Here is a 25,386-nt window from a genome sequence, read left to right on the forward strand (position 1 = left end):
GGGTGGTAAAAGAGGGAACACAGTCAGCTCAGTATCGACCTTGAGAAAGTAAAGTCACTTCTGCTCAGCTTTGAGGTTACAAATATGCTTTAAAAAAGAAAAAGTGGAAAAGTTACACTTAATGTTCAAATTTATATAACTGTAGTCCCAATATAGTTTCCTTTTTTTTTTTTAAATTTTTTTTTTTAAGATTTTATTTAATTTGACAGACAGAGATCACAGGTAGGCAGAGAGACAGGCAGAGAGAGAGGAAGGGAAGCAGGCTAGCTGCTGAGTGGAGAGCCCGATGTGGGGCTCGATCCCAGGACCCTGGGATCATGACCTGAGCCGAAGGCAGAGGCTTTAATCCACTGAGCCACCCAGGCACCCCCCCGCCTTTTTTAAAAAAATTTATTTATTTATTTGACAAAGAGAGAGAGAGAGAGCGAGCACAAGCAGGGGCAGCGGCAGGCAGAGGGAGAAGGAGCAGGTCTCCCCGCTACCAGGGAGCCCGACGCAGGGCTTGATCCAAGGACTCTGGAATCATGACCTGAGCAGAAGGCAGACGTTTACCTGACTGAGCTACCCAGGTGCCCCCCAATATAGTTTCTGTACTTCAAATGGCTTTAGGCCACTGGCTGATGCCTCTGAGGTCCGGACTATCTGGTCACAGTTTTCAACTGGCAATTCCATGTTCCTAGGTCTGTTCAGATGCCGAGCGAGCTGAGGTTCAGCTCGTAATCTTTTGGAATGTTTCGAGATTATTGCCACCTCTCCACAGTCAAGCTGACCAACTTCCTTTGCTCACTTGTATCATTCTAGTCTTTAAAAAATTTTTTTCTCATAAACATGTGCAGTAATTCTAACAAACGGGTTTGCTTTTTACCCAATAGAGGAGGTTAGCTTTTTTTTTTTTTTTTTTAAGATTTTATTTTTAAGTCATCTCTACACCCGACGTGAGACTCGAACCCTCAACCCCGAGATCAAGAGTCGCATGCTCTGCTGATTGAGCCAGCCAGGTGTCCCCAGGTTAGCTTATTTTTGATGCTGGGAACTAAACCCTATCCCAGGACCCTTATAGGATTGTTACTGCCGTAGGCAATGTCATGCTTTTAAATTCAGCTTATGAAAGTCTTTATTCTTTTTATAAATCCAGGTAGGATTGCCAGATAAAACACAGGATAGGATGTCCAATTAAATTTGAATTATTTAAAAGTCAAATTTACCTAGGGGTGCCTGGGTGGCTCAATCAATTAAACGTCTGACTCCTGATTTTGGTTCAGGTCATGATCTCAGGGTCCTGGGATTGAGCCCCGAGTCGGGCTCTGCAGGGAATCTGCTTGAGATTCTTTATCTCCTTCCCCCTGCTTGCTCTGTCTCTCTCTAAAATAAATAAATGAATATTTAAAAAAAGAAAAGCAAATTTACCTAGTGCCCTGTATTTTTATTTGCTAAAACTAACGAACCCCACATTCAGCAAACTTAAATAATTACTTTTAAGGGGTTATAGACCCATTTACAAACAACTTAAACTACTTTTATACATTTAATATACCCCATTTCCTTGTAAACGTCTTTAGTTGTCTGAACTAATAAAAAAGCCACCTTTAAAAATACTAAGTAATTCTCTTTTTTTAAAGAATTTTTTTGTTTTTAAGTAGTCTCTACACCCAACATGGGGCTCGAACCCACAACCCTGAGATTAAGAGTCCCATGCTCTACTAACTAAGCCTGCCAGGCACCCCTAAATACTAAGTAATTTTAATAAATTAAACTTACAAAACACTGTTAACTCAAAAAAAATTTTTTTAAAGATTTTATTTATTTGACAGACAGATCACAAGTAGGCAGAGAGGCAGGCAGAGAGAAAGGAAGGGAAGCAGGCTCGCCGCTGAGCAGAGAGCCCGACGCGGGGCTCGATCCCAGGACCCTGGGACCATGACCTGAGCCGAAGGCAGAGGCTTTAACCCACTGAGCCACCCAGGCGCCCCTTAACTCAAAATTCTTATAAATGTTCCAGATCTGTGCATGAATTCAGAAAGGCTTCAACGTAAAGCCACAACTCTAAATCAATCCCCCTAACTGCACAATTGATGTTGGAGCTACAAGATTGTCAGTTAAATAGTCCAAAATCTCTCGTATGTTACAAGTTCATGAAATGTGCATATGTACAAATTCCTCAAGAAGTGCGAAAAGCACGTACAGCACTCAATTCTAAATCTTCGTCTGGCTGGGAGAGGCCGATTTGCCTAGGAAGGCAATCATCACCCTTTTCCCTCGAGATTCAGAGAAGCCTGATGTTGACGCCAGGGATCAGCCTGTCACCAGGAGCTCAGAAAACCATTATTTCCTTCCATGTGCTATTTGGGGTTATCTCCTTAGGATGCCTGAGCGTGCTCGGCGAGAGATTTTGGCCAGGATGCTGCCTGGATGTATGTTAGTGGCACATGCGTGCTTCTCCCTTTTCCCGCCCCTCTCTTCAAGAGGGGGTGGCCCAGAGATCCCAACTCTGCCTTCCGGTTACTCTCACCACCCACCTTCTTCACAGAAGAATTTTCCTTGCCAAAGTCTGCCAATCTCCCCTGGGGCTTAGGACTTGACTGGAATTTGCATCTCGGATTGTCCTGTCTCCATGCCCACCTCTCTAAAACTCATTTTACTTGAGTTGAAATCCTACAGTTCTTGAAAAACCTTCCTTTCTTCGGGGCATACATCTCTCACAAACATTAAGATCATACCTGATTGAACTGTGATCTCTCCAGGGACTTTCACTGGCTCTTAGTCCTTCAAGTCCAAGGATATTTTACGGACCCATTCCAGCAGACCAGCACTTGCTCTCCATGGCAACACCCTACTAGCCTTCAGTGTGTTACACTGTAAATGGTAAAACTGCCTATAACATTATGTAACTCAAACCAGAGTTGACCTTAATTACGCCCACCAGGGCAATTAGAGAGTCAGAGCTTGGGTGTGTCCTGGGACAGCTGGCTGCGAAACCCCAGTGAGGACAGAAAGCCTGGCCGGATTTCCCACTGACCCCTGCCTCACCGTCCCCTCCACAGAAGCCTTCCTCACCCCAGTTGCCCTCTGGGGTGGACCACTTCCGAGTTATCCATTCTCAGGAAAAGGCACATGGCATGCCACTGCAGGGTTGATGACCAGATGTCACAGCTAGTTCCTGGTTGGGATAGGAGAGACTCTGCAGGGGATGGTCCCTCAATTATGCAGGCCAATTTCCGCACCAGAGTGACAAAAACAGGGGCCCCTGAAAGACTAGCCCCTTTTCTTCATTTCCTTGGGGAAAGAAACCCATGATCTTCAGTTCCTCAGAGAAGTGAAAGTAGCAACAAGGAATCCAGTCATTCCTGTTATCTGCAGGCTTTATAAGTCGGCTGAGCCCCAGGAGGTGGCCCGGAGCCCGCGCACGCTAGCCACCGCGGTCCTCTCGCTGAATCCGGAGCCCCGCCAGGATGCCCCGGCTGCCCGCCTTCCCACTGCTTCTCCTCCTCTCCATCAGTAGTGCCCTGGCCCTGAGGCTCTGCTCCTTTAATGTGAGGTCCTTTGGGGAAGCCAAGAAGGGAAACAAGAATGCCATGGACGTCATCATGAAGGTGAGCCCCCTTCTTGTCACAGAGAGCGCTGGATCCCCCTCATGCCTTCTCTCTGCCTTCGGACTTTAAGAGGCTCCCGAGAAATTTCACCCAAGTTAGTCTCTAGGGGGAAGGTAGCAGCTGCCTTTGCATTCGGTCGCAGTACTGACAGCAATAATGCCAATAACCGCATCCCCTCTCCAGGCTTCATGTCATCCTCTGAACATGAGGGGCGTTCGGGAACCACGACAGCTCCTCCCTGTGGGGTTGTTTTGGGGGGGTGTGAGTTGGTAAGTGTAAAGCTCCTAAAACAGTATCTGGCTCCTAGTAAGCTCCTGGGAAGGGCTGGCTAGTACCATGATTTTTATTACCATTTACTGAATGCCCCCCGCCAGGCACCACAAATACACGATTTCATTCCATCACTCTCAAGAAGGAGGGTTATTACCCCCCATGAAGAGATGAACAACAAAAGGTGTAGTGACCTCATGTAGGTGGTGGGTGGGTGGAAGGGGAGCTGGGATGCCAGCCCAGCCTGGTCTTTCTATCTTTCTTTTTATCCATCAATACAGCACAGATTTCTTTCTTTTCCTTCCTTCCTTTCTTCCATCCTCCCTTCTCTGCCTTCCTTCCTTCCTTTTCTTTTTCTTTCCTTCCTTTCTCTCTCTCTCTCCTTCCCTCCTCCCCATCTCTCCCTCCTTTTCCACCTTCTACCCCATCAATCTTTTCCCAACTACCAATTCTAAACTTTCTCTCCACTTAGATAAAACCTCCCTGGGTAGTAGGACCAAGGTCCGGAGTGGCTGCTCACATTTCTCTGGAGTCAACTAACTGTCTTTACCTGACATGTTAATTAATCTCTGATGATGCTGAGAGCTGAAACCTTTCCCAGGACTCTGTCTGGGTATTATCCCCTTAGAAAATCCTGTGGGCACCCACGGTATGGTGGGAACACCGCGAGCCTTGGGTTCAGATCCTGCCCAGCAGCTGTGTGAGCAAGCTCGGGAATTCCCTTCTCCTCCCTGAGCTTCTGGGCCTTTCAGAAATTGGGCCTTACACAACCTGTGACACTGGCTGGCAGAGAGAACTCAAGGTGTGGAAGGGCCCCAGGAGAGCCTGGGATGGGGCAGATGATCACAAACAGAGCCGCTACTGTTGGGATTAATACACAAAATGGATTAGAACAAGGACTACACGCTCTGTTCTTATTTAGATCGCCCTCTCCCTGGTTGGTCCTGCCCTTTGGATGGCACCCAAGGCCTTCCAGCGGCGGTCGTTTAACCAGAACAACCATGCCCAACCTGTGGGAGCCGAGACTCCCTGGCACTACAGGGAGCTCTGACGTGCCGGGAAACTATTTTCCCTGCTTCCTCGCACAAGGGCACATGGAGGCTGGGTACCTACGAGTTCTCTAGTGCCGATCACCTTCCTCACTTATTCTACCCAGGAAGTCATCACAATCTTAAGAGGCTGTCTTTTGGTTCTTGGAGATTCCATCATTGGGGCCCTATACTCAGCACCTCCCTGGAGCTGCCATGTCCTAGAGAGCCGACTGATGGACAGCCCATCACACCAAACACCAAGCATGTGGGAAGTCTCTGTCAAGGGCTCCTTACCTAACCCCACTGCTGCAAAACCATCCTGTAAACAGAAGCCATCCCCAAACACTGCCAGAGCCCATGAGGGCACTTACAGTGAAACCCGAACCCAGACATTCAGGGCAGTAATATTCACAGGGCCTTGTGTCTGCGCACCTGCTCCCGGCCAGGAATTTTATATTTTTATTTTTATTTATTTATTTATTTATTTGAGAAACAGAAGGAGAGAGCAGGAGAGAGGAGCAGAGGGAGAGACAGCCTCCACACTGAGCAGGAAGCCCAATGTGGGGCTCGATCCCAGGACCCTGGGATCATGACCTGATCACGACCTGAGCCAAAGGCAGACGCTTAACCAACTGAGCCAGATGCCTCCATATTCTTATTTAATATTATGACATAGGTGGCATTCCCCCCACTTTGTAACAGAGAAGGCCGACTCAGATTGGTGAAGTGCCTTACCCAGGATTCCCTAGCAGGTAAGCAGAAGAGCCAGGATCAAATCCAGCCATATGAACCAACCCTATTAGAGGAGATGCCTTTTCCACCCTTCCATACTGGCTTGATCACTTTGGAGATGAGCCCAGCTTCATCATGCTGTTGTCTATGACCATCATCAGGGAGGTTGGAGAGTGAAGGAGGCCTGCCTTCTCCATCTTGGATTTGCTGGCTGGCACCATGGGCAGTTCTCCGGACGCCAAACCCTGCCTGGGCAAGGCTGCTTCAGTCCCATTCCTCAGTTTGTGTCCTTAAAGAGCAAAGTTTGTTCATCCAACAAAAACTGAAGGTAGGCCAAGTACTTGATGCTCTGAGGCACTCGGTTGAGATGGGGGACATGAGAGGCATCGTCTCCCACAGCACATGGTACTTATAATTTTGGGAGTACTTATTGTTAGCCAGGCCCTTAACAGGCAGCATCCAAGTTCAGCTTCACAACCCCTCTGGTTGCCTTTTGCTCATGGGCAAGTGGAGTTCAGAGAGGAGGAGAAGGACATAGTCCCTGGTCGTGGAGCCAGTAAGTGTGAGAGCAAAGGCTGGGACCCTGGCCTAACGGACCCTGTCTGGGCTCTGTCCCCTCCCGTACTGTGCTGTTCCCTGTTTAGAGGCACAAAAGAGGGCTTCATAAGCTGCTCTTGGCCCCAGAGTCTTCATGAGATTTCTTTAGACTGTCCCTTCCCGTCTTTCCAGGCCCACTCACAGCACAATACCGCTTGCTGGGAACGCTTCACTGCTGGCCGTGCTCAGCCTCTCCTCCCTCCCATCTGTGAACAGAGTCAGGAAAATCTCGAGTTTCAGGTCTGGGAGGGCCTTCTGGGGGGCCTCCCATCTCTGGAAGCTCATTCTGAGGAGCTGAAACGGGAGCAGGGAAAACATGTATCAGTGATAAGATTTGAAAAGCGAGTAATTAATCACTGTGGGGAAAATGCTCAGAACATCACTGAGGCTGAAAAACAAGAACAAAAAAACCAACCAGACCTAAACTGGGTGATAAACATTGCCCCACTGTTTTCAGAGCTTCTTTTCCAGGCCAGGGACTGGACTGAATGCTTTATATCTATCATATTCTTTAATCCCCATGACATCCCCATGAGGAGCATTTCATCCCAGGTTATAGATGAGGAATCTGGCGGGTTCGGGGAGCTTAAGTGACTTGCTCAGGGTCACACAGCTGGTGAGCAATAGAGTCAAGCTATGAATCTGAGGCCATTTGATGCTAACTAACAAGCGAGTTATTTTGATGTCATTTTGTAAATATAAGTACAGAAATCATGTGAGAAGTGTCTGGGTGATGGGTTTAGAGGTCATCAGGTGATTTTTTTAATAGTCTTTTCTGTATTTTTCAAATTTTTACAAAAAGCAACATTATTTTTATAATTAGAAAACTGTTAACAAAATTATTTTTTAAAGCACTAGCTAGGAAATTTATTCCCATTTTTCTTATGCTGCCATAAAGAAGAGTTAAACACAGGAAGGTATTTGTGCTTTATATACTGGGCTCAAATGGCTCCAGTATGGTTCCCTGTGCCTCCCTCCCTCTCTCTCCTTCCCTCCCCTCTCTCTTTCACTCATGCCAGATGCTGCAGAGTTGTGATTAAAGCAAGGCCTCACAGGTCATCTGGGACACAGCAGGCCCCTGATAAAATTTTGTTGGATGGATAAACAAATGAGTGGAGAGATAGGTGGGAGGATGGATGGACAGATGAGGGCCAAATAGTTAAAGTTCTAGGGTTCGTCCCCAGGAGAACTCCGATGATGAGATCCATCGCTCACTGTGCTGTAGGTTCCAGTCTATAGGAAATTCTTCCAGAGGTTCAGAGGCAAGTACTCAAGAGATGTGGAGATCCGCTGGAGTAACTGCTGGAGATGTGGGGCTTTGGAGTGTTTTTTTGTGTGCGGGCAAAAGGGTTGTAAGCAGGGAATCTAAAAGATCAACCCTTCTGCTCAGGAAATGCAGTCTGAACCCTGGTCCATTTTTGCTCTGCACCTGTGGATGACATTCAAAAGGAGCAATCACAGGAATATGGTGATTTCTTCGGCTGTTGAGCAAGTGGTCAAGAGGGGCTCTGTAGCAGATGATCCCATTATCCACATTCACACGATGTTCAGGTTACGTAGCCACGCTGAGGCTGAAAGCCCAACTATATATACAGTGGGGATAATAAGAGGACCTGCATTGAAGGGTTATTATAAATTCAGTGAGTCGATGGTAAGAGCTAACACTTCTTTTTTTTTTTTTTTAATATCTTACTTATTTATTTGACACAGAGAGAGCGCATAAGCAGGGGGAGAGGCAGGCAGAGGGAGAAGGAGAAGCAGACTCCCTGCAGAGCAGAGAGCCTGGATGCAGGGCTCGATCCCAGGACCCTGGGATCATGACCTGAGCTGAAGGCAGACGCTTAACCAACTGAACCACCCAGGCACTCTGCAGTTTTCTTTTTTAAATAACAATTTAATTTTTTAAAATTAGGCATAATTTTTTAAAATATAAATTTAGAATTTTGAAACTAATTTTATTAAGTAAAAAATAGTCATTAGGGACTATTTTGAAAATATAGAAACATATAAAGAAGTGTTATCCTATAACTGGAAGATAAGAGCTATTGGCATTTAGGACATTATGAGCATTTTTCTACACAAAAATAAATACATAAATTTGCATCTGTTTTTTAGCACGGAGACCACCCTCTATCATCAGTCTTGTATCCTGCTTTTATATCAGAAGCATTTCACATGCTGTTATTATTTATTTATTTAGTTAGTTAGTTAATAATTCTTTTAAAACATGCTTTTTCAAGCAGGGCAAGGTGCAGAAGGAGAGAGAGAAAATCTTAAGCAGGCTCCATGCCCAGCACAGAGCCCAGCATGGGGGGTCCATCTCACACCCCTGAGATCATCACCTGAGCCGAAATCAAGAGGCAGACACTCAACAGACTGAGCCACTGAGGGACCCATTAACATGACTCTTAATGCTATATAATGCCCTATGCTATCCTTCATTTAATAGTTTCTTATTCGGAGATACTTAGGTTGCTTCCAATTTTGTTGTTGTCGTTGTTGCAATGTATCTTCCTCTTTGATCTGTATAAGTTATAATAATAGTAGTAATGATTTACTGTGTGCCTCCTATATGGCTGGCACTGCTCCAAGTGCCCATTTAATCCTCCAGCAACGCTGTGAGGAAGAAGAACTACCATCATTCCAATCTATAGATGAGGACACTGAGATGCAGCGAGGTAGCAGATACTACATTACGATAGGAGACCTTCCTCCAGGTGGGAAAACTAGGCCAAAGGGTAAGTACATTCTCCAAGGCTTCTGATCCATACTTTAAAGAGTATTTTTTAAAAATATTTTACTTATTTATAAGTAACCTCTATACCCAACGTGGGGCTCAAACTCACAACCCTGAGATCAAGAGTGGCGTGTTCCACCAACTGACCCAGTCAGGCGCCCCTAGGTTAAAGTGCCTTCAAGAAAGGTCTGACAGTGACAGTTAACTAAATCAGCAGGCTGGCTTGGTGGCCAGACCCAGCTCTCCCTGGTATTTTATTTTATTTTTTATTTATTTATTTTTAAAGATTTTATTTATTTATTTGACACAGAGAGAGAGAGAGATCATAAGTAGGCAGAGAGGCAGGCAGAGAGAGAGGGGGAAGCAGGCTCCCTGCTGAGCAGAGAGCACGATGCGGGGCTTGATCCCAGGACCCCGGGATCATGACCCGAGCTGAAGGCAGAGGCTTTAACCCACCGAGCCACCCAGGTGCCCCTCTCCCTGGTATTTTAACAGCATCATGGGCTTTATAGTCGCATGATCCTGAATTCAAATCCTGACTCTACCATCTATATACTGGCTGTGTGACTTCAAACTTTTCACCCAATCACTCTGAGCCTGATTTCCGCTTATGGTTATATCATAAGGTTGGTGAGGTTCAGAGTAGGCTCACAATAAATGTTAGCCCTTGTAATTTTTATTATTATAATTTTGTTGCCAGGTAAACTGGGGAGACCCGTATCCAGCCATGTCCCTCTCACTTACTAAGAGCTTAATAAATATTTGTAGTTGTTATTGTGATTATTCAAGCAAAGCCAAGATATAGGACACATGATCATGTGATCAGAGGCTCTGGATTCAGACTGCCTAGATTTGCATTCTGTATCGGCCACTTTCTAACTGAGTGACTTTGGGTAGTTTACTTGACTTCCCTGGAGCCCCAGACTCCTCATCTTTATGATGGACTTAACTGGGGCACCTGGCTGGCTCAGTCAGTGGAGCTTGTGACTCTTGATCTCAGGACTGTGAGCTTGATTTTCACATCGGCCACAGAGGTTACTTAAAAATAAAAACTTTCATAAAATAAAATAAAATGGACATAACAATATTACCTACCTCAGGAAGTTCCTCACTTGTTTCAGCAATGAAGTTAATTACTTTAACTAAATACTAATCCTATACTTAAAACATAGTCAGTGCCCAATAAAAGATTTTATTATGTGTAGAGTATTTGCCTGAAAACATCTGGGAATTCTGTCTCTGCAGGTCATCAAACGCTGTGATATCATACTCCTGATGGAAATCAAGGACAGCAACAACAGGATCTGTCCCACCCTGATGGAGAGATTAAATGGGTAAAGACGGGGTGGGGGGGGGCCTGGACCCCCTGCAAGCTCAAGGTTAAGTGCAAGGATATCTGAAAAGCCTGGGGGAACTAAAACTAGCGTGAAAGCCAGCATTGCTCTGACCACCACGTCACATGGCCAACACTGCCCAGGCTTCCAACTCCACTAGCTGCAGTCCTGAGAACTTTCGACTGGCTAGTTTTAATATGATAAAGCAAAATAGAGGAAATGGATGAGGAGCCAAGACAGAGAGAGAAACGAAAGAGACAAGAGGTTTTCAGACAAGAGGTTCAAATTAGAACTACTGTCATAAAGAAAAGATTGAGTACAAATATGAAGTTATGATACGCCCACAGTGGAATATTACGCAGCCCTTAAAAACCACGTTCACGGGGCACCTGGGTGGCTCAGTGGGTTAAAGCCTCTGCCTTCGGCTCAGGTCATGATCTCAGGGTCCTGGGATCGAGCCCCGCATCGGGTTCTCTGCTCAGCAGGGAGCCTGCTTCCTCCCTCTCTCTCTGCCTTCCTCTCTGCCTACTTGTGATCTCTGTCAAATAAATAAATAAATAATCTTTAAAAAAAAAACACATTCACTACAAAATATGTTAGAGCTAAATATTCAGCATGGGAAGATGACTGCGGTAATCTTGAAAACAATTCAAAAAAGGTTCAGAACTATAGAGAGAGTGGCCCATTTTAGTGATCACATTACTACTATGCCTGAGTAAGAGTGTGTTTAAGTTTGCACGGGGATAGAGGAGAGAATGGGAGGATATGCTCCACACTATTAAGAGTGGTTACTTCTGGGTCAGGGAGGTAGGTGTGATTGGGGGACCACTGTGGATGGGGTCATTGAAGAAATAGGGAACATTTACTTTTTATTTTATATACTTGTATATGATTTGAATATCTTACAAAAAGCATAGATTGATTTTATAACTTCAAAAAACCCCAAAAGATAATGTCCTCAAATAATTTATAATTTTGGATTATAGTTATGATTTATATTCTTTCTCAAAGAATAATCAGCAGAACTAGCCACCTGAAAATCACCCCAAAGTGAGTTAAAAAGGCACATTCCAGAACTTCCAGGCTATTGAATGAGAATGTCTGCGGGATCCCTGAGAGTGATCTTCATCTAAGTAGCCTTCCTGGGTGATTCTGACGCACTCCAATTTTTAAAAACTTTTTTTAAAGATGTTATTTATTTATTTGACACAGAGAGCGATACAAGTAGGCAGAGTGGCAGGCAGAGAGAGAGGAGGAAGCAGGCTCCCCGCTGAGGAGAGAGCCCGACGTGGCACTCGATCCCAGGACCCTGAGATCATAACCCGAGCTGAAGGCAGAGGCTTAACCCACTGAGCCACCCAGGCGCCCCAATTTTTAAAAACTTCTAATATAATGTTTCTTTTGTACATGCATGATAAGATTACAACACAAACTAGAACATATGATAATATGTACCAAGTAGTTCAATTATGTCAAAAGAAAAACAAAACAAAAAACATTTAAAAGATTCAAAAGCGGTGAATCAAACGGCTGACAATGGCTATCTCAGAGCAACAATACAAGGAATTTAATTATGGTGTCTTCTATATATTGTCTGTATTTTCCAAGTTTTCTACAACGAGAATGTTATACGCCCTTTCCTTTTTCTTATGACGTATTTTAAACATTCTTAAGAGCACAGAGAAAATGCTAACAACCATGTAATCTATCATTCAGTACATCTGGCCATTGTTACACTTTTATAATTAAGGAAACTCATGTTTAAAAAAAACAAATGAATGATCAATCCAGCCTCATTAAGCCCAGCAGGAACAGCCTTGGACACTCTTGTTCACAGAGGCCTCTTGGGCTGGCTCCACCCCCCTCTGGGCCTCAGTTTCTCCTCTAAAAATATGCTTTATCCTCAGCAGCTCTTCTGGTTCCAGATCTGATCTTTGACGATAGAAAAGGGAGTTTAGCACAAGGGTTAGGCACCTATGCTAGTCTCAGACCACTTGTGTTTGGATCTTGGCTCTGCTATGCCTTTGAGCAAGTTATTCAACCTCTTCGTACTTCATTTTCCCTGTCTACAAAATGGGGCTAATAATGGAACCCATCTTCCTGGGATGCGGCTGTGATTAAATCCTGCATGTAAATGGTTGCATTGTGCCTGGCATGTAGCAGGGATCAGTAAGTGCTGGTGGAGTCTATTACTAGTAAAAGGAAGAAAATTACAATGGCAGATGGTGGTCCAGAGAGCCACATGCGATAGCTACCATCGATAACCCTAACTACATGCCAGGCATCCTGTTAATCCATTTATGTGCACTATTTCATTTACTCCCACAACTCTGTGGGGTTGGTACTTTTACTGCTTCCCTTATAGCTGGGGGAACTGAGACTGAGAGAGGAGGGATCTGCCCAAGATCACCCAGCCAGTAAACGGTGGAGCTTACCTTTGCACCTGGGTCATGTCTGACTCCAAAGCCGGTGCTCTATTCTGAACCTCCTCAGCCTCCCATAGAGGGGCTCTGGTCAGTTTTCACAAGCATGAGAGGACAGGCGGCTCCAGGTGCCTCCCCAGAGCATCCTGGGTCGGGTCTTCCCACCCCCACTGCTGTCAGTTCTCCCCGACCTCCCTAGACTGTGCCATGGACTCCAGGCAGAGGCAGGCCTGTTTGTCCCCTTAACCCCCGTAAGCCAGGAGGGGCCTTCATCGCCTCACAGCTGAGTCATTGTGAGCAGTCTGCCAACCCAAAATTTGGCAGGCGAGATTCAGAACAAGGCCAGCCTTCCCAAACTGGAAACCCGGTGGAATCTGCTGTCCACACTTCTTGGGCCCCAGTAGCCGGACCTGCCGTAGGGGATGTATCTAGCATGCTCGGGAATTTCTGTAGGGCCTCAGCGGGCTCCTAAAGACCCAATCTGCGACTTTCCAGCAGAACCTAAGAATATGCCACAGCTTAGATATGCCCTAGATCTTTCTGTGTGCGAATGAAGTAAAACTGTGTCAGGCCCTGCCCTGGGTGGAGTTATCAGCAGGTTTGGCAAACACACGGAGAGTCCATCCCCCTGGTATGAATGAGTGGTAGAGGTAAAGGGACTTCACAGCTGTATCTCCAGCCCCCAGGACATAAACAATAGCTGACTTGTGAGAAAATGTTTGGGGGTTTTCAGAGCAGGAGTGAATGTCCAGTGAAAATGGTACTGGGGGGTGCCTGAGTGGCTCAGTGGGTTAAAGCCTCTGCCTTCGGCTCAGGTCATGATCTCAGGGTCCTGGGATCGAGCCCCACATCAGGCTCTCTGCTCGTCGGGGAGCCTGCTTCCCGCGCTCTCTCTGCCTGCCTCACTGCCTACTTGTGATCTCTCTCTCTGTTGAATAAATAAATAAAATCTTAAAAAGAAAAGAAAAGAAAATGGTACTAGGAATTCTGCCTTTGGGAACAATGTTCAGGAGTAGTGCAGGGACAGGGTGACCTGATAAGGTTTACTCCAGCTGGGAGTATGAGATCAGCCCCAGCCATGAACCAGAGCGGTATCTGGGGCTGATCTGGACTGTATCTTCTGTGGTCTCAATAATGTCCCATAGGTACAGGCCAAAGCCTGTGGATTTGGGGTATATAGGATCTAAGCTCAAATCCCAGCTTTGTACCTACAAACTATAAAAAATGGCTAACAATACTACCCACCTCCTAAGGGCAAGAGATAATAGTCTGTAAAGATCCTGAGAGATGTCACATTCCCAGTTGATGGTGGCCCTTCTTATTAGACTCCGAGGTTATGACAAATGGCAGCCTTTCTCCACAATACCCTTGGCAATATGGATATAGATTAAAGAGAGGGGAGCTTGCAGTAGGGGAATGCTTATTTTTAAAGATGCAATGTAAAATCTTTATGTTTTCTAGAAACTCAAGAAGACATATAATCTACAACTATGTGATTAGCTCTCGGCTTGGAAGAAACACATATAAAGAACAGTATGCCTTTCTCTACAAGTAAGTATAGTCTCGGCTTCCTGGGACATGATTCACTTCTAAATGACCGTGATTTGAATCAAAATGCATTTCTTTTCTTCAAAACCAAATTTGGATCTCTAATGATCTCTAACCAGTTCTCAATATCAAATAATATCAAAATATCAAAATAATTGCTGTCGAATTGAGGCTGAAGCAAAGCGTTATCTCCTCAAAGTAAAAGCACACGCAGCTTCCTGACCTCGAATTTGCTGGTTGGTTCAGTGGCTGCCTGGTCTGGAGGGTCAGTTCTTTATCCTTCACAGTCAAGTTCCGGCCCAGGGATGGAAAACTGAGCTGCCCAGCATGGCTGACTCTGAAACTTCACAGCGTTGTCTTCTTCTTACCAGTAATTGTGTTCTAATTCTGAACGTTAACTTGCGGCTGCCCCAGAGAACTGGTGCTGTTCTGATCTCCAGCTTTCAAAGGGCTCTGGCCATTGAGAAGAGTTGACGGAAACTTGTTCTCGAGGGAAAGATCCCTTGCAGGGCAAGAGCCTGTCTGGGGGGCTGATAAAGCTACGGACTATGTCTCTGCTTCTTGAATGAGATTAAGGAGATAACTGAATCAGCCGGAAGGGCTTCCTTTTTTTTTTTTATTTCTAGGGAAAAGCTAGTGTCTGTGAAGAAACGCTACCTCTACCATGACTATCAGGCTGGTGATGCAGATGTGTTTTCCAGAGAACCGTTTGTGGTCTGGTTCCAGTCACCCCACACCGGTGAGGTCTCTCTTGCTCATGACCTTCCTGTGATCCCACGAATGGAGAGTAGTCCCGAGTGTGAGCGGGGGTCCCAGGGTTTGCACAGCATCATTAGGGAGACATTAGATTTGAGATGGCCATTAAGAATGTCTAATATTTGAATGTTGAGGAGGTAGCCTGGTTTCTCAGAATGCCATGACTCAAGACCTCCTCAGCCCGGAACTCACCTTCAGAAATCAGTGATAACTCCACTCTCTGAGCTTTTAGGCTGATGGAAATTATTTACCATGATTTTTTCAGTCCCAATCAAATATAACTTCATTAAAAAAAGAGAGTCCCAGCGACGGCTAGCAGAGACGAACCCCCAACCTAGAGTCTCCCTCTCCCTCCCTCTCCAATCTCCTCCACAGACTGTGTATAGAGAGGAGATCCAAACGACCACACGTCTGAACTCTGACAACTACACTTATATAAGCCACTAACAATTATAGATCCCTGACTAGTGCCAGGTTCCTGTAATCCTTGCAACACCCAGCAGGGGAGGACCTAGGATTATCTGCACTTTACATTTGAGGAAGCCAAGGTTCAAACAGGTGGAATCACTGGCCCAAAGTCACTCACTCAGTAGTTGGAACCCAAGCCACTATCTTGGGTGCCCACACTCTTAACCACTGTGCATATCTAACTGCAAAGTCAGTAATTAATTTGGTTGGCAGACTGGAGCTATATGAATCAAATATTTTTTTCAGGGCCTACCACGCTCTGTTCCAGGCACTGGACAAAGCAGACAAGGTCCCTGTCCTAGGGAAGTTATGTTGTAGTGGACAAGACAGACACTGACCAAATAAATATCCATAGAGCTGTATGTATGTACAGCTGCATATATATTACACAAATATAAACAGCCTGAAGGAGGAACATAACTATTTCTGCCCTGGCTTTATGAGTACTTCGGGAAAACAAACATGGAAGGATGGTGGTGTAAATTTCCAGTAGAAAAAGAGAAGGAGGTGGGGGCTGTTTAGGGCAGAAATGCACTTCAGAGAGCAGGTGTAATAATCACCTTTGTCAGACACACAATTCCCATTTGGCTGACCAGTGTTTGCAGAGCACCCCGCCCCCTCTTCTCCAATAGAGTCTTCAGTGACACATAGCTAAACATGACTAAACAAACCTGTTTATCTTGAGCATCTACCTTTCCTCCTTTCTCTACCTCTCCTCCCAGAGGATGGCATCGCAGCCATGCCCTGTTTGGAATTCTCTCTCTTGTACAAGGAAACATCCTTATGTCCCCTCTGAGATTAAAGATAGAGTTAGCCATTCATTTATCATTTTTTTCCTTTATTCATTTACTTTTTTCCTTTATATCATTTAGCCATTTATCATTTTTTTCCTTTATTCATTTACTCATTCATTCATTCAATCATAAACTCAATCAACAAACATTTTTTAGTCCCTCCCATGTGCCAGGTGCTGTGTTAAGTGCTGGAGCCAAGCCAGTGAGCAAGACAGAGCCAAGGTTCCAGTGTGACAAACTAAGAAGCACAGCAAGTAACTTCAGAGTAGAAAGGAAGTAAAAGCAGGGTACATTCCATAGTGGGGTGAGGGGCCTGCCTTAGATGGGGCAGGCCACAGATGGCCTCTTCAGGGTGACATGGGGTGTGACCTGAAGAAGCCAGTCACTGAGAGCTGAGCGAAGGGCCTTTCCAGGGGGAGGTCCCAGTGAGCACACACAAACTCAGAGGTGGGAAAAGGGTAGGGGTGTTTAGGGGGGGCAAAGAGAGAATGGGGAGTGGAGTGGAGGCCAGAAGAGGAGAGTGGGAGACAAGGCTGGTGGGTAAGTGTGGGGTCGTGGAGACAGGCTTCCGGATTTGAGTCCTGACTCCCCACTGTGTGACTTGAGCAGTGATTCCCCACCAGCCCTCAGCTCCTGAGTAGGAGTGGGGACCCAGGCACTGGGCAAGGGAACGCCCGGGGAAGAGGCCCTCAGAACACGCCAGCTGCCACCAGCAGGTGGGCAAGGCATGGCTCCCAAGCTCACCCACATTCCCAGATACAGGCTCGCTCAGTCCCTCCTGGTGGGGAGGTTTTCAGCTATTTCACAAAGGCTGTTTTTAAAAAATATATAATTTTAGAGGGACTTTTTTCCAGATTACAAAAGAAACATAAACTGACAAGCCTCAATTTTTTTAAACTAGAAAAACCTTTTTCTTCCATACAAAAGCCAAAGAGACTTCTTATTTTTTAAAAAGTGGAAAATACCATTTTTCAAAAAATGAGAAAATAAAAACACCCACAATGTCAGCAGGGAGTCCTGATTACCAGCTTTCTCTTGGCCGGGCAGGTGAATGGGCGAAAAGAGGATTTCACGCACTGAGAACAGCAGCCCAATGGTCCCAAGAACATTCACATCTCAGCCACTGGCTGGTTGGCCACTCCAGAAATGAGAGGACCCAGGCAGTGCACTCTGGGCCTTCCGGAAGGACAGCCCTTTTCTCTCCAGCAGTGTTCCCTGAACCTGCTCCTGTTCAGGGAAGTGTGCGTGTGACCTCCGCCTCTTTCCTGTTCCTCAGCTGTCAAGGACTTCGTGATTGTCCCCCTGCACACCACCCCTGAGACCTCCGTGAAAGAGATTGATGAGCTCGCTGATGTCTACTGGGATGTGAAACGCCGCTGGAAGGCAGAGGTGATGACCTTCTGTGTCTGTTGAACTCCCATCTAGCAGAGGCAGAATCCGGTTCTGGGAAGGGATGAGTGACTCCCCGGGAGGGCAAGGGGGGCAGGACACGTGCAGCGCAGCACCCTGTTAGAGCCTCATTTTAGGCCTTACCTCAGCCTTAAATATCCTTCTTGCTAAATCTGCCTGGGTCCTGTCCACGTGGGGCTCGGCAATTCATACTCAGCTCCACTAATAATGGCTGCCCCAAATCACTGACTGAATAGTGGGAGCCGGGCTTTATGCTGAGGCTGGACATGGACAAGTGGATTTAATCCCCCCAATAACCCCATGATTAACTACCTTTATCATTCTCACTTTGCAATGAGAACAGTGGTCAGGAGTCCTTCACTGCATGGGACAGACTCTCAAAACTGGTTTCTGAAAGGGAGGTGCAATTTATTGGTTCATGCAACTAAAATGTCCAGGAGTAGTTCAGGCATAGCTGGATCCAGTAATCAGGGCTTGTCTTGTCGCTTTCTTTCCATCTCTTTGCCCTCATTTCCTCTGGGTGGGCTCCACCTTTGGGATTGCAAGATGGCCACCAGCAGCTTCCAGCCCACTGACAAACTGTCTGTCCCACTATGCAACAAGTGCCCCAGGGTTGAGTCCCATTGGCCCTGACTGGGTCACATGTCCACCCCTGAACCAACCACTGTGATCAGGGGGGTTGAGAAGCTCCGATTGGTTAAATCTGTGTGAACTTCAGCTCAACCTCACAGACAGAGGTGAAGGACGGAAGTGGTTTCTCCAGTGATCTAAGGGTGCTATCTAGGGGAATACATCCACTGTCCTTCTTGGCCTCAATTATTTTCTCACCTAGAAAACAGGGATGCCTCCTGTGCAGCTGTGAGGGTCTGTGAAAGCTCTTGGCAAGTTCAGAAGTCTTCCAGAGGGCTCTTCCTCATTCCGCTTTCCTCCTTTTGGAATGTGACTCCAGTGACCACCCCCTTCCTCCTCTCCAGTTCCACTGTTCAAAGTGCAACATGGGTCAAATAAAGTGGGGGCGCAGAGCTAGGACATGGAGAGGACAAGGTGTGTAATTCACTGCTTATTTCTCTTGCCAGGCAAGAGAAAGACTCATTCATTCCTAAAAGTTTGAATTCTTTCAGTCATTTAACAATTTATTGAGCATCTCTTAAATGTCAGGCACTAGGGAGGCATCGATGGCACAAGAGTGAAGAAGAGGGGCTACTCTTGTGCTGAGGGCCTTCAGTGAGGCAGATCAGGATTTAATTCTTGACTTTATCACTTGAGCCAATAAGTGGAATGGTCTAGAGCAGGTCACTTTATCCCTCTATCCTGTTTCCATAGGGATTAAAGGTCCCTTCTACCTCCCAGTGTTTATTGTGAGATTTAGCTTAAACTTTATGAAACATTTTTTAAAGATTTATTTATTTATTTGAGAGAGAGAGAACATGAGGGGAGGAGCAGAGGGAGAGGGACAAGCAGAGTCCATGAGAGCAGAGCCAGAGGTGGGGCTCCATCCCAGGACCCTGAGATCATGACATGAGCCGAAATCAAGAGTCAGATGCTCAGCCGACTGAGACACCCAGGTGCCCCAACTTTATGAAACATTTAATGCTTGGCCTGACACATAGTGTGTACTCAGTAAACTGTGCCTAAAACAATAGGAGCCGGTCACTGGGGTTAAGGATGACATTCTGCCCTCAACCACACTCATCTATCTCAGGGAAAACCATGATCTCTGAGGTCAAAATAAAAATGTTTTTGAAGAAGATGTTAAAGTCAGCAACAACCCCAAACAATAGCACTAACAAGGAAATATGACATTTCCTCTGGATTAAGGAATATTAAAAGTTTTTTTCCGAAAGCTCTGCAGGGAAAAACACTTCTAAGATAGAAGGTCCTATTGGTGGCCTCTGGGCAAGGGTAGACAACCCATTCTATCACCCCCTCCTTCTCAGGCTCTTCCCACTTCCTCAGTAGACAGAATTTCCACAGGAATAAGTTCCCAGCTTACAAACAATAGAAGAGAAAACATGGTGCCAAAGCTGTCAAACCACCCAAATTCATTTTCCTGCTTGGAAACAAAAAAATGTTGATTCATTCATGTATTTATACCCTCCAGTAGTTTGAGCCAGAAAGATCTGAGGGAATAAATGAGCTGGATTCTTTTATGCCCACCTAACTCAGCATGCTGAATGACACGGATGCGGAGAGTAAGACCAGGAGGGAACGGCTGCAGCAAACATCCTACTACCCTGTGACAACACCTTCCCTTGTACATTCTCACCTGTCAAATACTCACCAAAACCATGACTCCGTTTTCAACTTTAAAAACCAAAAAGAAATCAGGGTGCCTGGGTGGCTCAGTTGATTAAGTGTCTCCCATCGGCTCAGGTCATGATCCCAGAGTGCTGGGATTGAGACCCACAGTGGGCTCCCTGCTTAGCAGAGAGCCTGCTGCTCTCTTTCTCTCTGCCTTCCCCATTTGTGCCAGCACTTTCTCTCTCTCAAATAAATAAAGAAAATCTTAAAAAAAAAAAAAAAGAAAAGAAAAAGGAATGAAGAAAGACCCTGTATTAGTTTGCTAGGGCTGCCAAAAACTGGGCCATTTAAACAACAGAAAGGTATTCCTCACAGCTCTGGAAGCTGGATGTCCAAGGTCAAGGTGTCAGCAGGGTTGTTTTCTCCTAAAGCCTCTATCCTTGGTCTTCCCTCTGCATCTGTCTGTGTCCTAATCTCTTTTAATAATTTTTAAAATTTTTATAAACATATAATGTATTATTAGCCCCAGGGGTACAGGTCTGTGAATTGCCAGGTTCTAATCTCTTTTTATGAGGACACCAGTCATACTGGATTAGGGGCCACCCATATAGCCTCATTTAAAGGCCCTCTCTCCAAATATAGTCGCATGAAGTATTAGGTTAGGACTTCGGTATATGAATTTGTGTGGGGGCGTTGGGGAGGGGAGGACACAATTTAGCTCATAACAGAACCCACTGTTTACTGGGCATGGGAGGTGGAGCCACTGTTAGTGGGTCTAAGAAAAAGCATCTGGCAATAATACCTACAAGGTGACAATTCCAAATAACATCTTTCAGAATTTCATTTTCATGGGTGACTTCAATGCTGGCTGTAGCTATGTCCCCAAGAAGGCCTGGAAGAACATCCGATTGAGGACTGACACTAGGTTTGTCTGGCTGATAGGGGACCAAGAAGACACCACAGTCAAGGGGAGCACCAGCTGTGCATATGACAGGTAGGCGGCATCTGCCCGACGCAAGCTAGCCCACATAGTATTTGATATGCCTCAGGAAAGGCAACGCACCTCAGTCCATTAGATTTCAGGCCCGCCCATTAGGTACTTGTGCAGCGTGCAACCTGCATCACCACGCCTGGGAGCCCTGAGCGTTGTAGCATGGTGGTGGCTAGTGCTGGCCTGGCTTCAAATCCTGCCTCTACCACTTCGTGTCTGTGACCAAGAGACTTAAGCTCTGTGTGTCTTTGCTTCCTGGTCTGTAAGACAGGGATTGTTGTGAAGCCTCATTCATGGAGCCATGAGGAGGAGTAGATGAAGTAGTATGTGTCTTCTCACACAATGCCTGGCAGATGGTAGTGTTCCACACACTCACTGGATATTAATTATTTCATCACAAAGACATACCAGAATTTAGTCACTCAAATCCCCCGTCATCGAGCTTAGGTTATTGCCAAGAGTTTGCTAGCATAAGCACTGCTGAAACGGACGATCCACATGAGACCAGTTAGAAGAAGGGTCTTTCCACTCTCAAAGCTTTTGCTATACATTCCTAAACACAAATACATACCTTTAAATAGCAGCATTCTCAGGGTGCCTGGCGGCTCAGTCAGTGGAGCATGTGTCTCTTGATTTTGGGGTGTGAGTTCAAGCCCCACGTAGGCTGTAGTGCCTACATTAAAAAAAAAAAGTATTTGTAAAATCTCCTTGGGGATTTTCAGTTAGCTTTCACTTTTGCTCCTTAAATGAGGACATGTGGGAGGCACTCAAAGCATGTGAATGTTCCTGATCTTCCGTGGTTCCCAGAGCCCGGTGTGCCTTCAAGGAAGCATGAGATGGCTTCTGCCAGAAGACAGCTGTTCTCACTTCTCTAGTTTTGAGGTCAGGCTTTCACTTCCATCCCATGACCTCCTTTGTTCCTCTTGGAGCTTTCAGGGCTGGTGTGTCCTTTGCAGAAGTCCCTACTCCAGCTCCCAAGAGTGGAAACAGCCCTAGCATTGGGGAAAGGCGAATGGAGGCAGGAAGTCACAGGAGCCTGGGCCACCCCCCAACCTACCGCAACCCTGGTGCCTTCACTCCTCTTCTTACTTGGAGGGCTTGCCAGCTGAGCGGGTTGGAGATGGCCACTCGCCCACTGGTGCCTTGGGCAGGTCAAGGCCATTCTGCGGCCCCATTCTTCTCCCCTGGCCAAGAAGGGGGAGGTGATCAAAAATAATGAAGCTGAAGAACAGTGCATCACCAGGAAAGATGCTCACAGTAGACTAGGAGGGGTGGGGGAACAGGTAAAAAAGGTGTTCACTAAAAGAACCTTGGGTTTAGACACATATATGCCAAATGATGGCAGGATTACATGTGACTTTTTTAAAGATTAATTTCTCATTTGGTGCTCTGGATTTTCCATATTTTCTGGACTGGCATATATATTTTATGTTTTTAAATTTTATTTAATTAATTTATTTGTCAGAGAGAGAGAGTGAGAGAGAGAGAGTGCACAAGCAGTGGAAGCAGCAGGCAGAGGGAGAACCAGGCTCCCCTCTGAGCAAGGAGCCCAATGTGGGACTCAATCCCAGGATCTTGGGTTCATGACCTGAGCCGAAGGCAGATGCTTAACTGACTGAGCCACCTAGGCATCCCTCTTTTATGTTTTTTTAAAGGGGTTATAAATTTCTGGGCTGCCTGGCTGGCTCAGTCGGTAGGACATGCAACTCTTGATCTTGTGATGTGAGTTCGAGCCCCATGTTGGGCATGGAGCCTACTTTAAAAATGAAGAAAATTTAAAAAATTAAAGGGATGTACATTTCTAATTAGGGGAGTAGGATGAAATGGTCTCAATTCCAGTCTTTATTCTGTGTTCAAATATTTATTGAACACCTCCCATGAGCTGTGCACTCCTGGACATGAAAGCTGCCAAGAGCTGGCCTGTGCAAGGAGCAGCCTCAGGAGAGCCTTCAACGATCAGCTGACCTGCCCACACATGTCCCCAGAAGCCAGAAACAGAGGCACCTTAACTACGTTGCTCTTGACTCTCTGGGTCTGAAGGATGGCTTGAAAAAATCGCCAAGCGAATGGGAAGAGTTTACTTTTGGATTAAGCTCAGAGTTAACCATGGTGGGACTGGTAGCAAACACAGGAAACCAAATCAGCCAGTCGGAATTAGGAAAAGCTCAGTGGATGGTCGTGACCTGGCAGCTGACTCACCTTGTCCTTCCTCAGTCAGTCGGTGGGGGCCAAGTAGGCCCCAAATGTATCACTCCACGTGGGGTATATTAGAGCCCATCTTTCCAAAACTCACTTAACTACCATGTTCCCAGTTTTTGCTGTCGTTACAAAGCAACTGTACTATGGTTTTTCCCTGTATTTGTCTTTAAATTTATTCATTTGTAATGAAATAAATTAATTTTCAAAGGAAATTTCAGGGGTGCCTGAGTGGCTCAGTTGTTAAGCATCTGCCTTCAGCTCCGGTCATGATTCCAGGGTCCTGGGATGGAGCCTCATGTTGGGCTCCTTGCTCAGCGGGAAGCCTGCTTCTCCCTCTCTCACTCCCCCTGTTTGTGTTCCCTCTCTCACTGTGTCTCTCTCTCTCTCTCTCTCTGACGAATAAATAAATAAATAAATAAAGGAAATTTCATACTAAAGTAAGAAAATAGCATTGTTTGTCATAAATCGAAAATAACTAAAAAAATAAGCCCAGTGAAACTGAACAATGTTAAATTCTGCCTTAATTACCTTGCTTGCAGAGTGCTTGGTGATTGTAGCCTGCTCTGTCTTGGTTAGAATGGGAGCTTAGAGTGTTATTAAAGATAAGCCAGGGACGCCTGGGTGGCTCAATGGACTAAGCGTCTACCTTCAGCTCAGGTCATGATCTCAGGATCCTGGGATCCAGCTCTACGTTGGGCTCCGTCCAAACTGAGCAGGGAGCCTGCTTCTCCCTTTCCCTCTGCCCTCCACACCCCCACCCCATGTGTGCTCCCAATCTCTCTCTCTAATAAATAATTAAAATATTTTAAAAAAAGATAAGCCAGTACCTTTCTTCATAACTGAATCAGGAAAAGTGAAAAATAATTGCAAGGGGAACAACGTTCTCAGTATGTAAGTCATTGATCCACGATGTGGTGTCCATGTTTCATACAAAATCTTTTTTTTTTAATTTTTTAAAGATTTTATTTATTTATTTGACAGACAGAGATCACAGGAGGCAGAGAGGCAGGCAGAGAGAGGAGGAAGCAGACTCCCCGCTGAGCAGAGAGCCCGATGCGGGGCTCGATCCCAGGACCCTGGGATCATGACCTGAGCTGAAGGCAGAGGCCTCAACCCACTGAGCCACCCAGGCGCCCCATCATACAAAATCTTCTCTTCCACCTACAGGGCTACTGCCCACACAGGGAAACACTGTGTGCTGGTGCCCACAGAGCCCCAGTAGGGGATGATCCAATTTCCCCAATCTTAGGCACTGTCCTAAGGGAGACAAAACCAGGCCTGGAATTTGAACACCACATGAAAGAGCCAGGCTGCTCAGTCAATTCCGGAGGTCAAACAGGAAACTTGGTTTGTTTCACAAATCGACGAGGTGGATTAATAGGACTGTCTTCTTCCCCTTTTCTCCAGGATCGTGCTTAGAGGACAAGAGATCGTCAACTCTGTCGTTCTCAAATCAAACAGCACCTTTAACTTCCAGAAAGCTTATGGGCTGACCGAGGAGGAGGTACAGCTGCCATCTTTGTCTTTCTGTACCACTGTCCTGGGAGATGGGTTGGCGTCACCCTTTGAGGCCACCACTGGAGATACAACATAGGGCCATTGGACCCCGAGTCTCAAAGTCTACGATTCATTCTGTGGCTTGAAGACCTACCTAACTTTCTCGTTGAGCTGGTCCAAGGATGACACTCACTAGTGTGTGTTCTACTGCATGACTTTAGGTGTTTTATCTTCCCACCTTAAGCCTGAATTTGTTCATCACTAAAACGACATTCTTTGAATTCCCAAATTCATCTCCCTTTTCTCTTTATAGGCTTTGGAGGTCAGCGACCACTTTCCAGTTGAATTTAAACTACAGTCTTCAAGGGCCTTCACCAACAGCAAGAAATCTATCTCTCCAAAGAAGAAAAAGGTCCGCCGCTCCTAGATACAGAGGAGCCATTGTATTAACCATTTCTTGTCTCTAAATAAAATAGCTCTAAGAGGCATGAGCTGCTGCCTGCACTCAGGAAACAAGACTGGTCCAACTGCTTTCATTTTCAACGTGAATTTAATCTGTCTTGAATTGGGGGTGCCTGGGTGGCTCAGTCAGTTAAGCGTCTGCCTTCAGCTCAGGTTATGATCCTGGGGTCCTGGGGTCCTGGGCTCGGCAGGGAGCCTGTTTCTCCCTTTCCCTTTGCCCCTCCCCCTCTTGTGTTTTCTCTCTCTCTCTCTCTCTCTCTCCCTCTCTCAAATAAATAAATAAAAATCTTTAAAAATTTTTGTCAA

General features: G+C 45.9%; 2 protein-coding genes across 2 annotated transcripts in view; one reads left to right on the plus strand and one right to left on the minus strand.

Annotated features, from left to right (window-relative positions):
* Window positions 1-12,972, minus strand: part of ABHD6 (abhydrolase domain containing 6, acylglycerol lipase) — an 81,667-nt gene extending 68,695 nt beyond the window's left edge. Inside the window, exon 1 of the mRNA XM_080800057.1 lies at window positions 12,727-12,972. The gene's annotated coding sequence lies outside the window, so the exon portion shown is untranslated. The remainder of the gene's footprint in view (window positions 1-12,726) is intronic.
* On the plus strand, window positions 1,796-25,386 carry DNASE1L3 (deoxyribonuclease 1L3). Its single transcript, XM_080800088.1, has 8 exons — window positions 1,796-3,590; window positions 10,203-10,291; window positions 14,176-14,265; window positions 14,889-15,001; window positions 17,557-17,669; window positions 20,768-20,925; window positions 24,529-24,625; window positions 24,932-25,386. The coding sequence occupies exons 1-8, from the start codon at window positions 3,450-3,452 to the stop codon at window positions 25,043-25,045; spliced, it is 915 nt and encodes a 304-aa protein (XP_080656214.1). The 5' UTR covers window positions 1,796-3,449; the 3' UTR covers window positions 25,046-25,386.

This window comes from Martes martes (assembly GCF_963455335.1).
Source record: "Martes martes genome assembly, chromosome: 1".
Taxonomy (NCBI): domain Eukaryota; kingdom Metazoa; phylum Chordata; class Mammalia; order Carnivora; family Mustelidae; genus Martes; species Martes martes.

Excerpts from the sequence above, each read along its gene's own strand:
- DNASE1L3 (XM_080800088.1), top strand. The coding sequence starts at position 3,450 with ATGCCCCGGCTGCCCGCCTTCCCACTGCTTCTCCTCCTCTCCATCAGT. Across the intron at positions 15,002-17,556 it reads GTTCCAGTCACCCCACACCG|CTGTCAAGGACTTCGTGATT; the intron begins GTGAGGTCTCTC and ends CCTGTTCCTCAG. Across the intron at positions 24,626-24,931 it reads ATGGGCTGACCGAGGAGGAG|GCTTTGGAGGTCAGCGACCA; the intron begins GTACAGCTGCCA and ends TTCTCTTTATAG.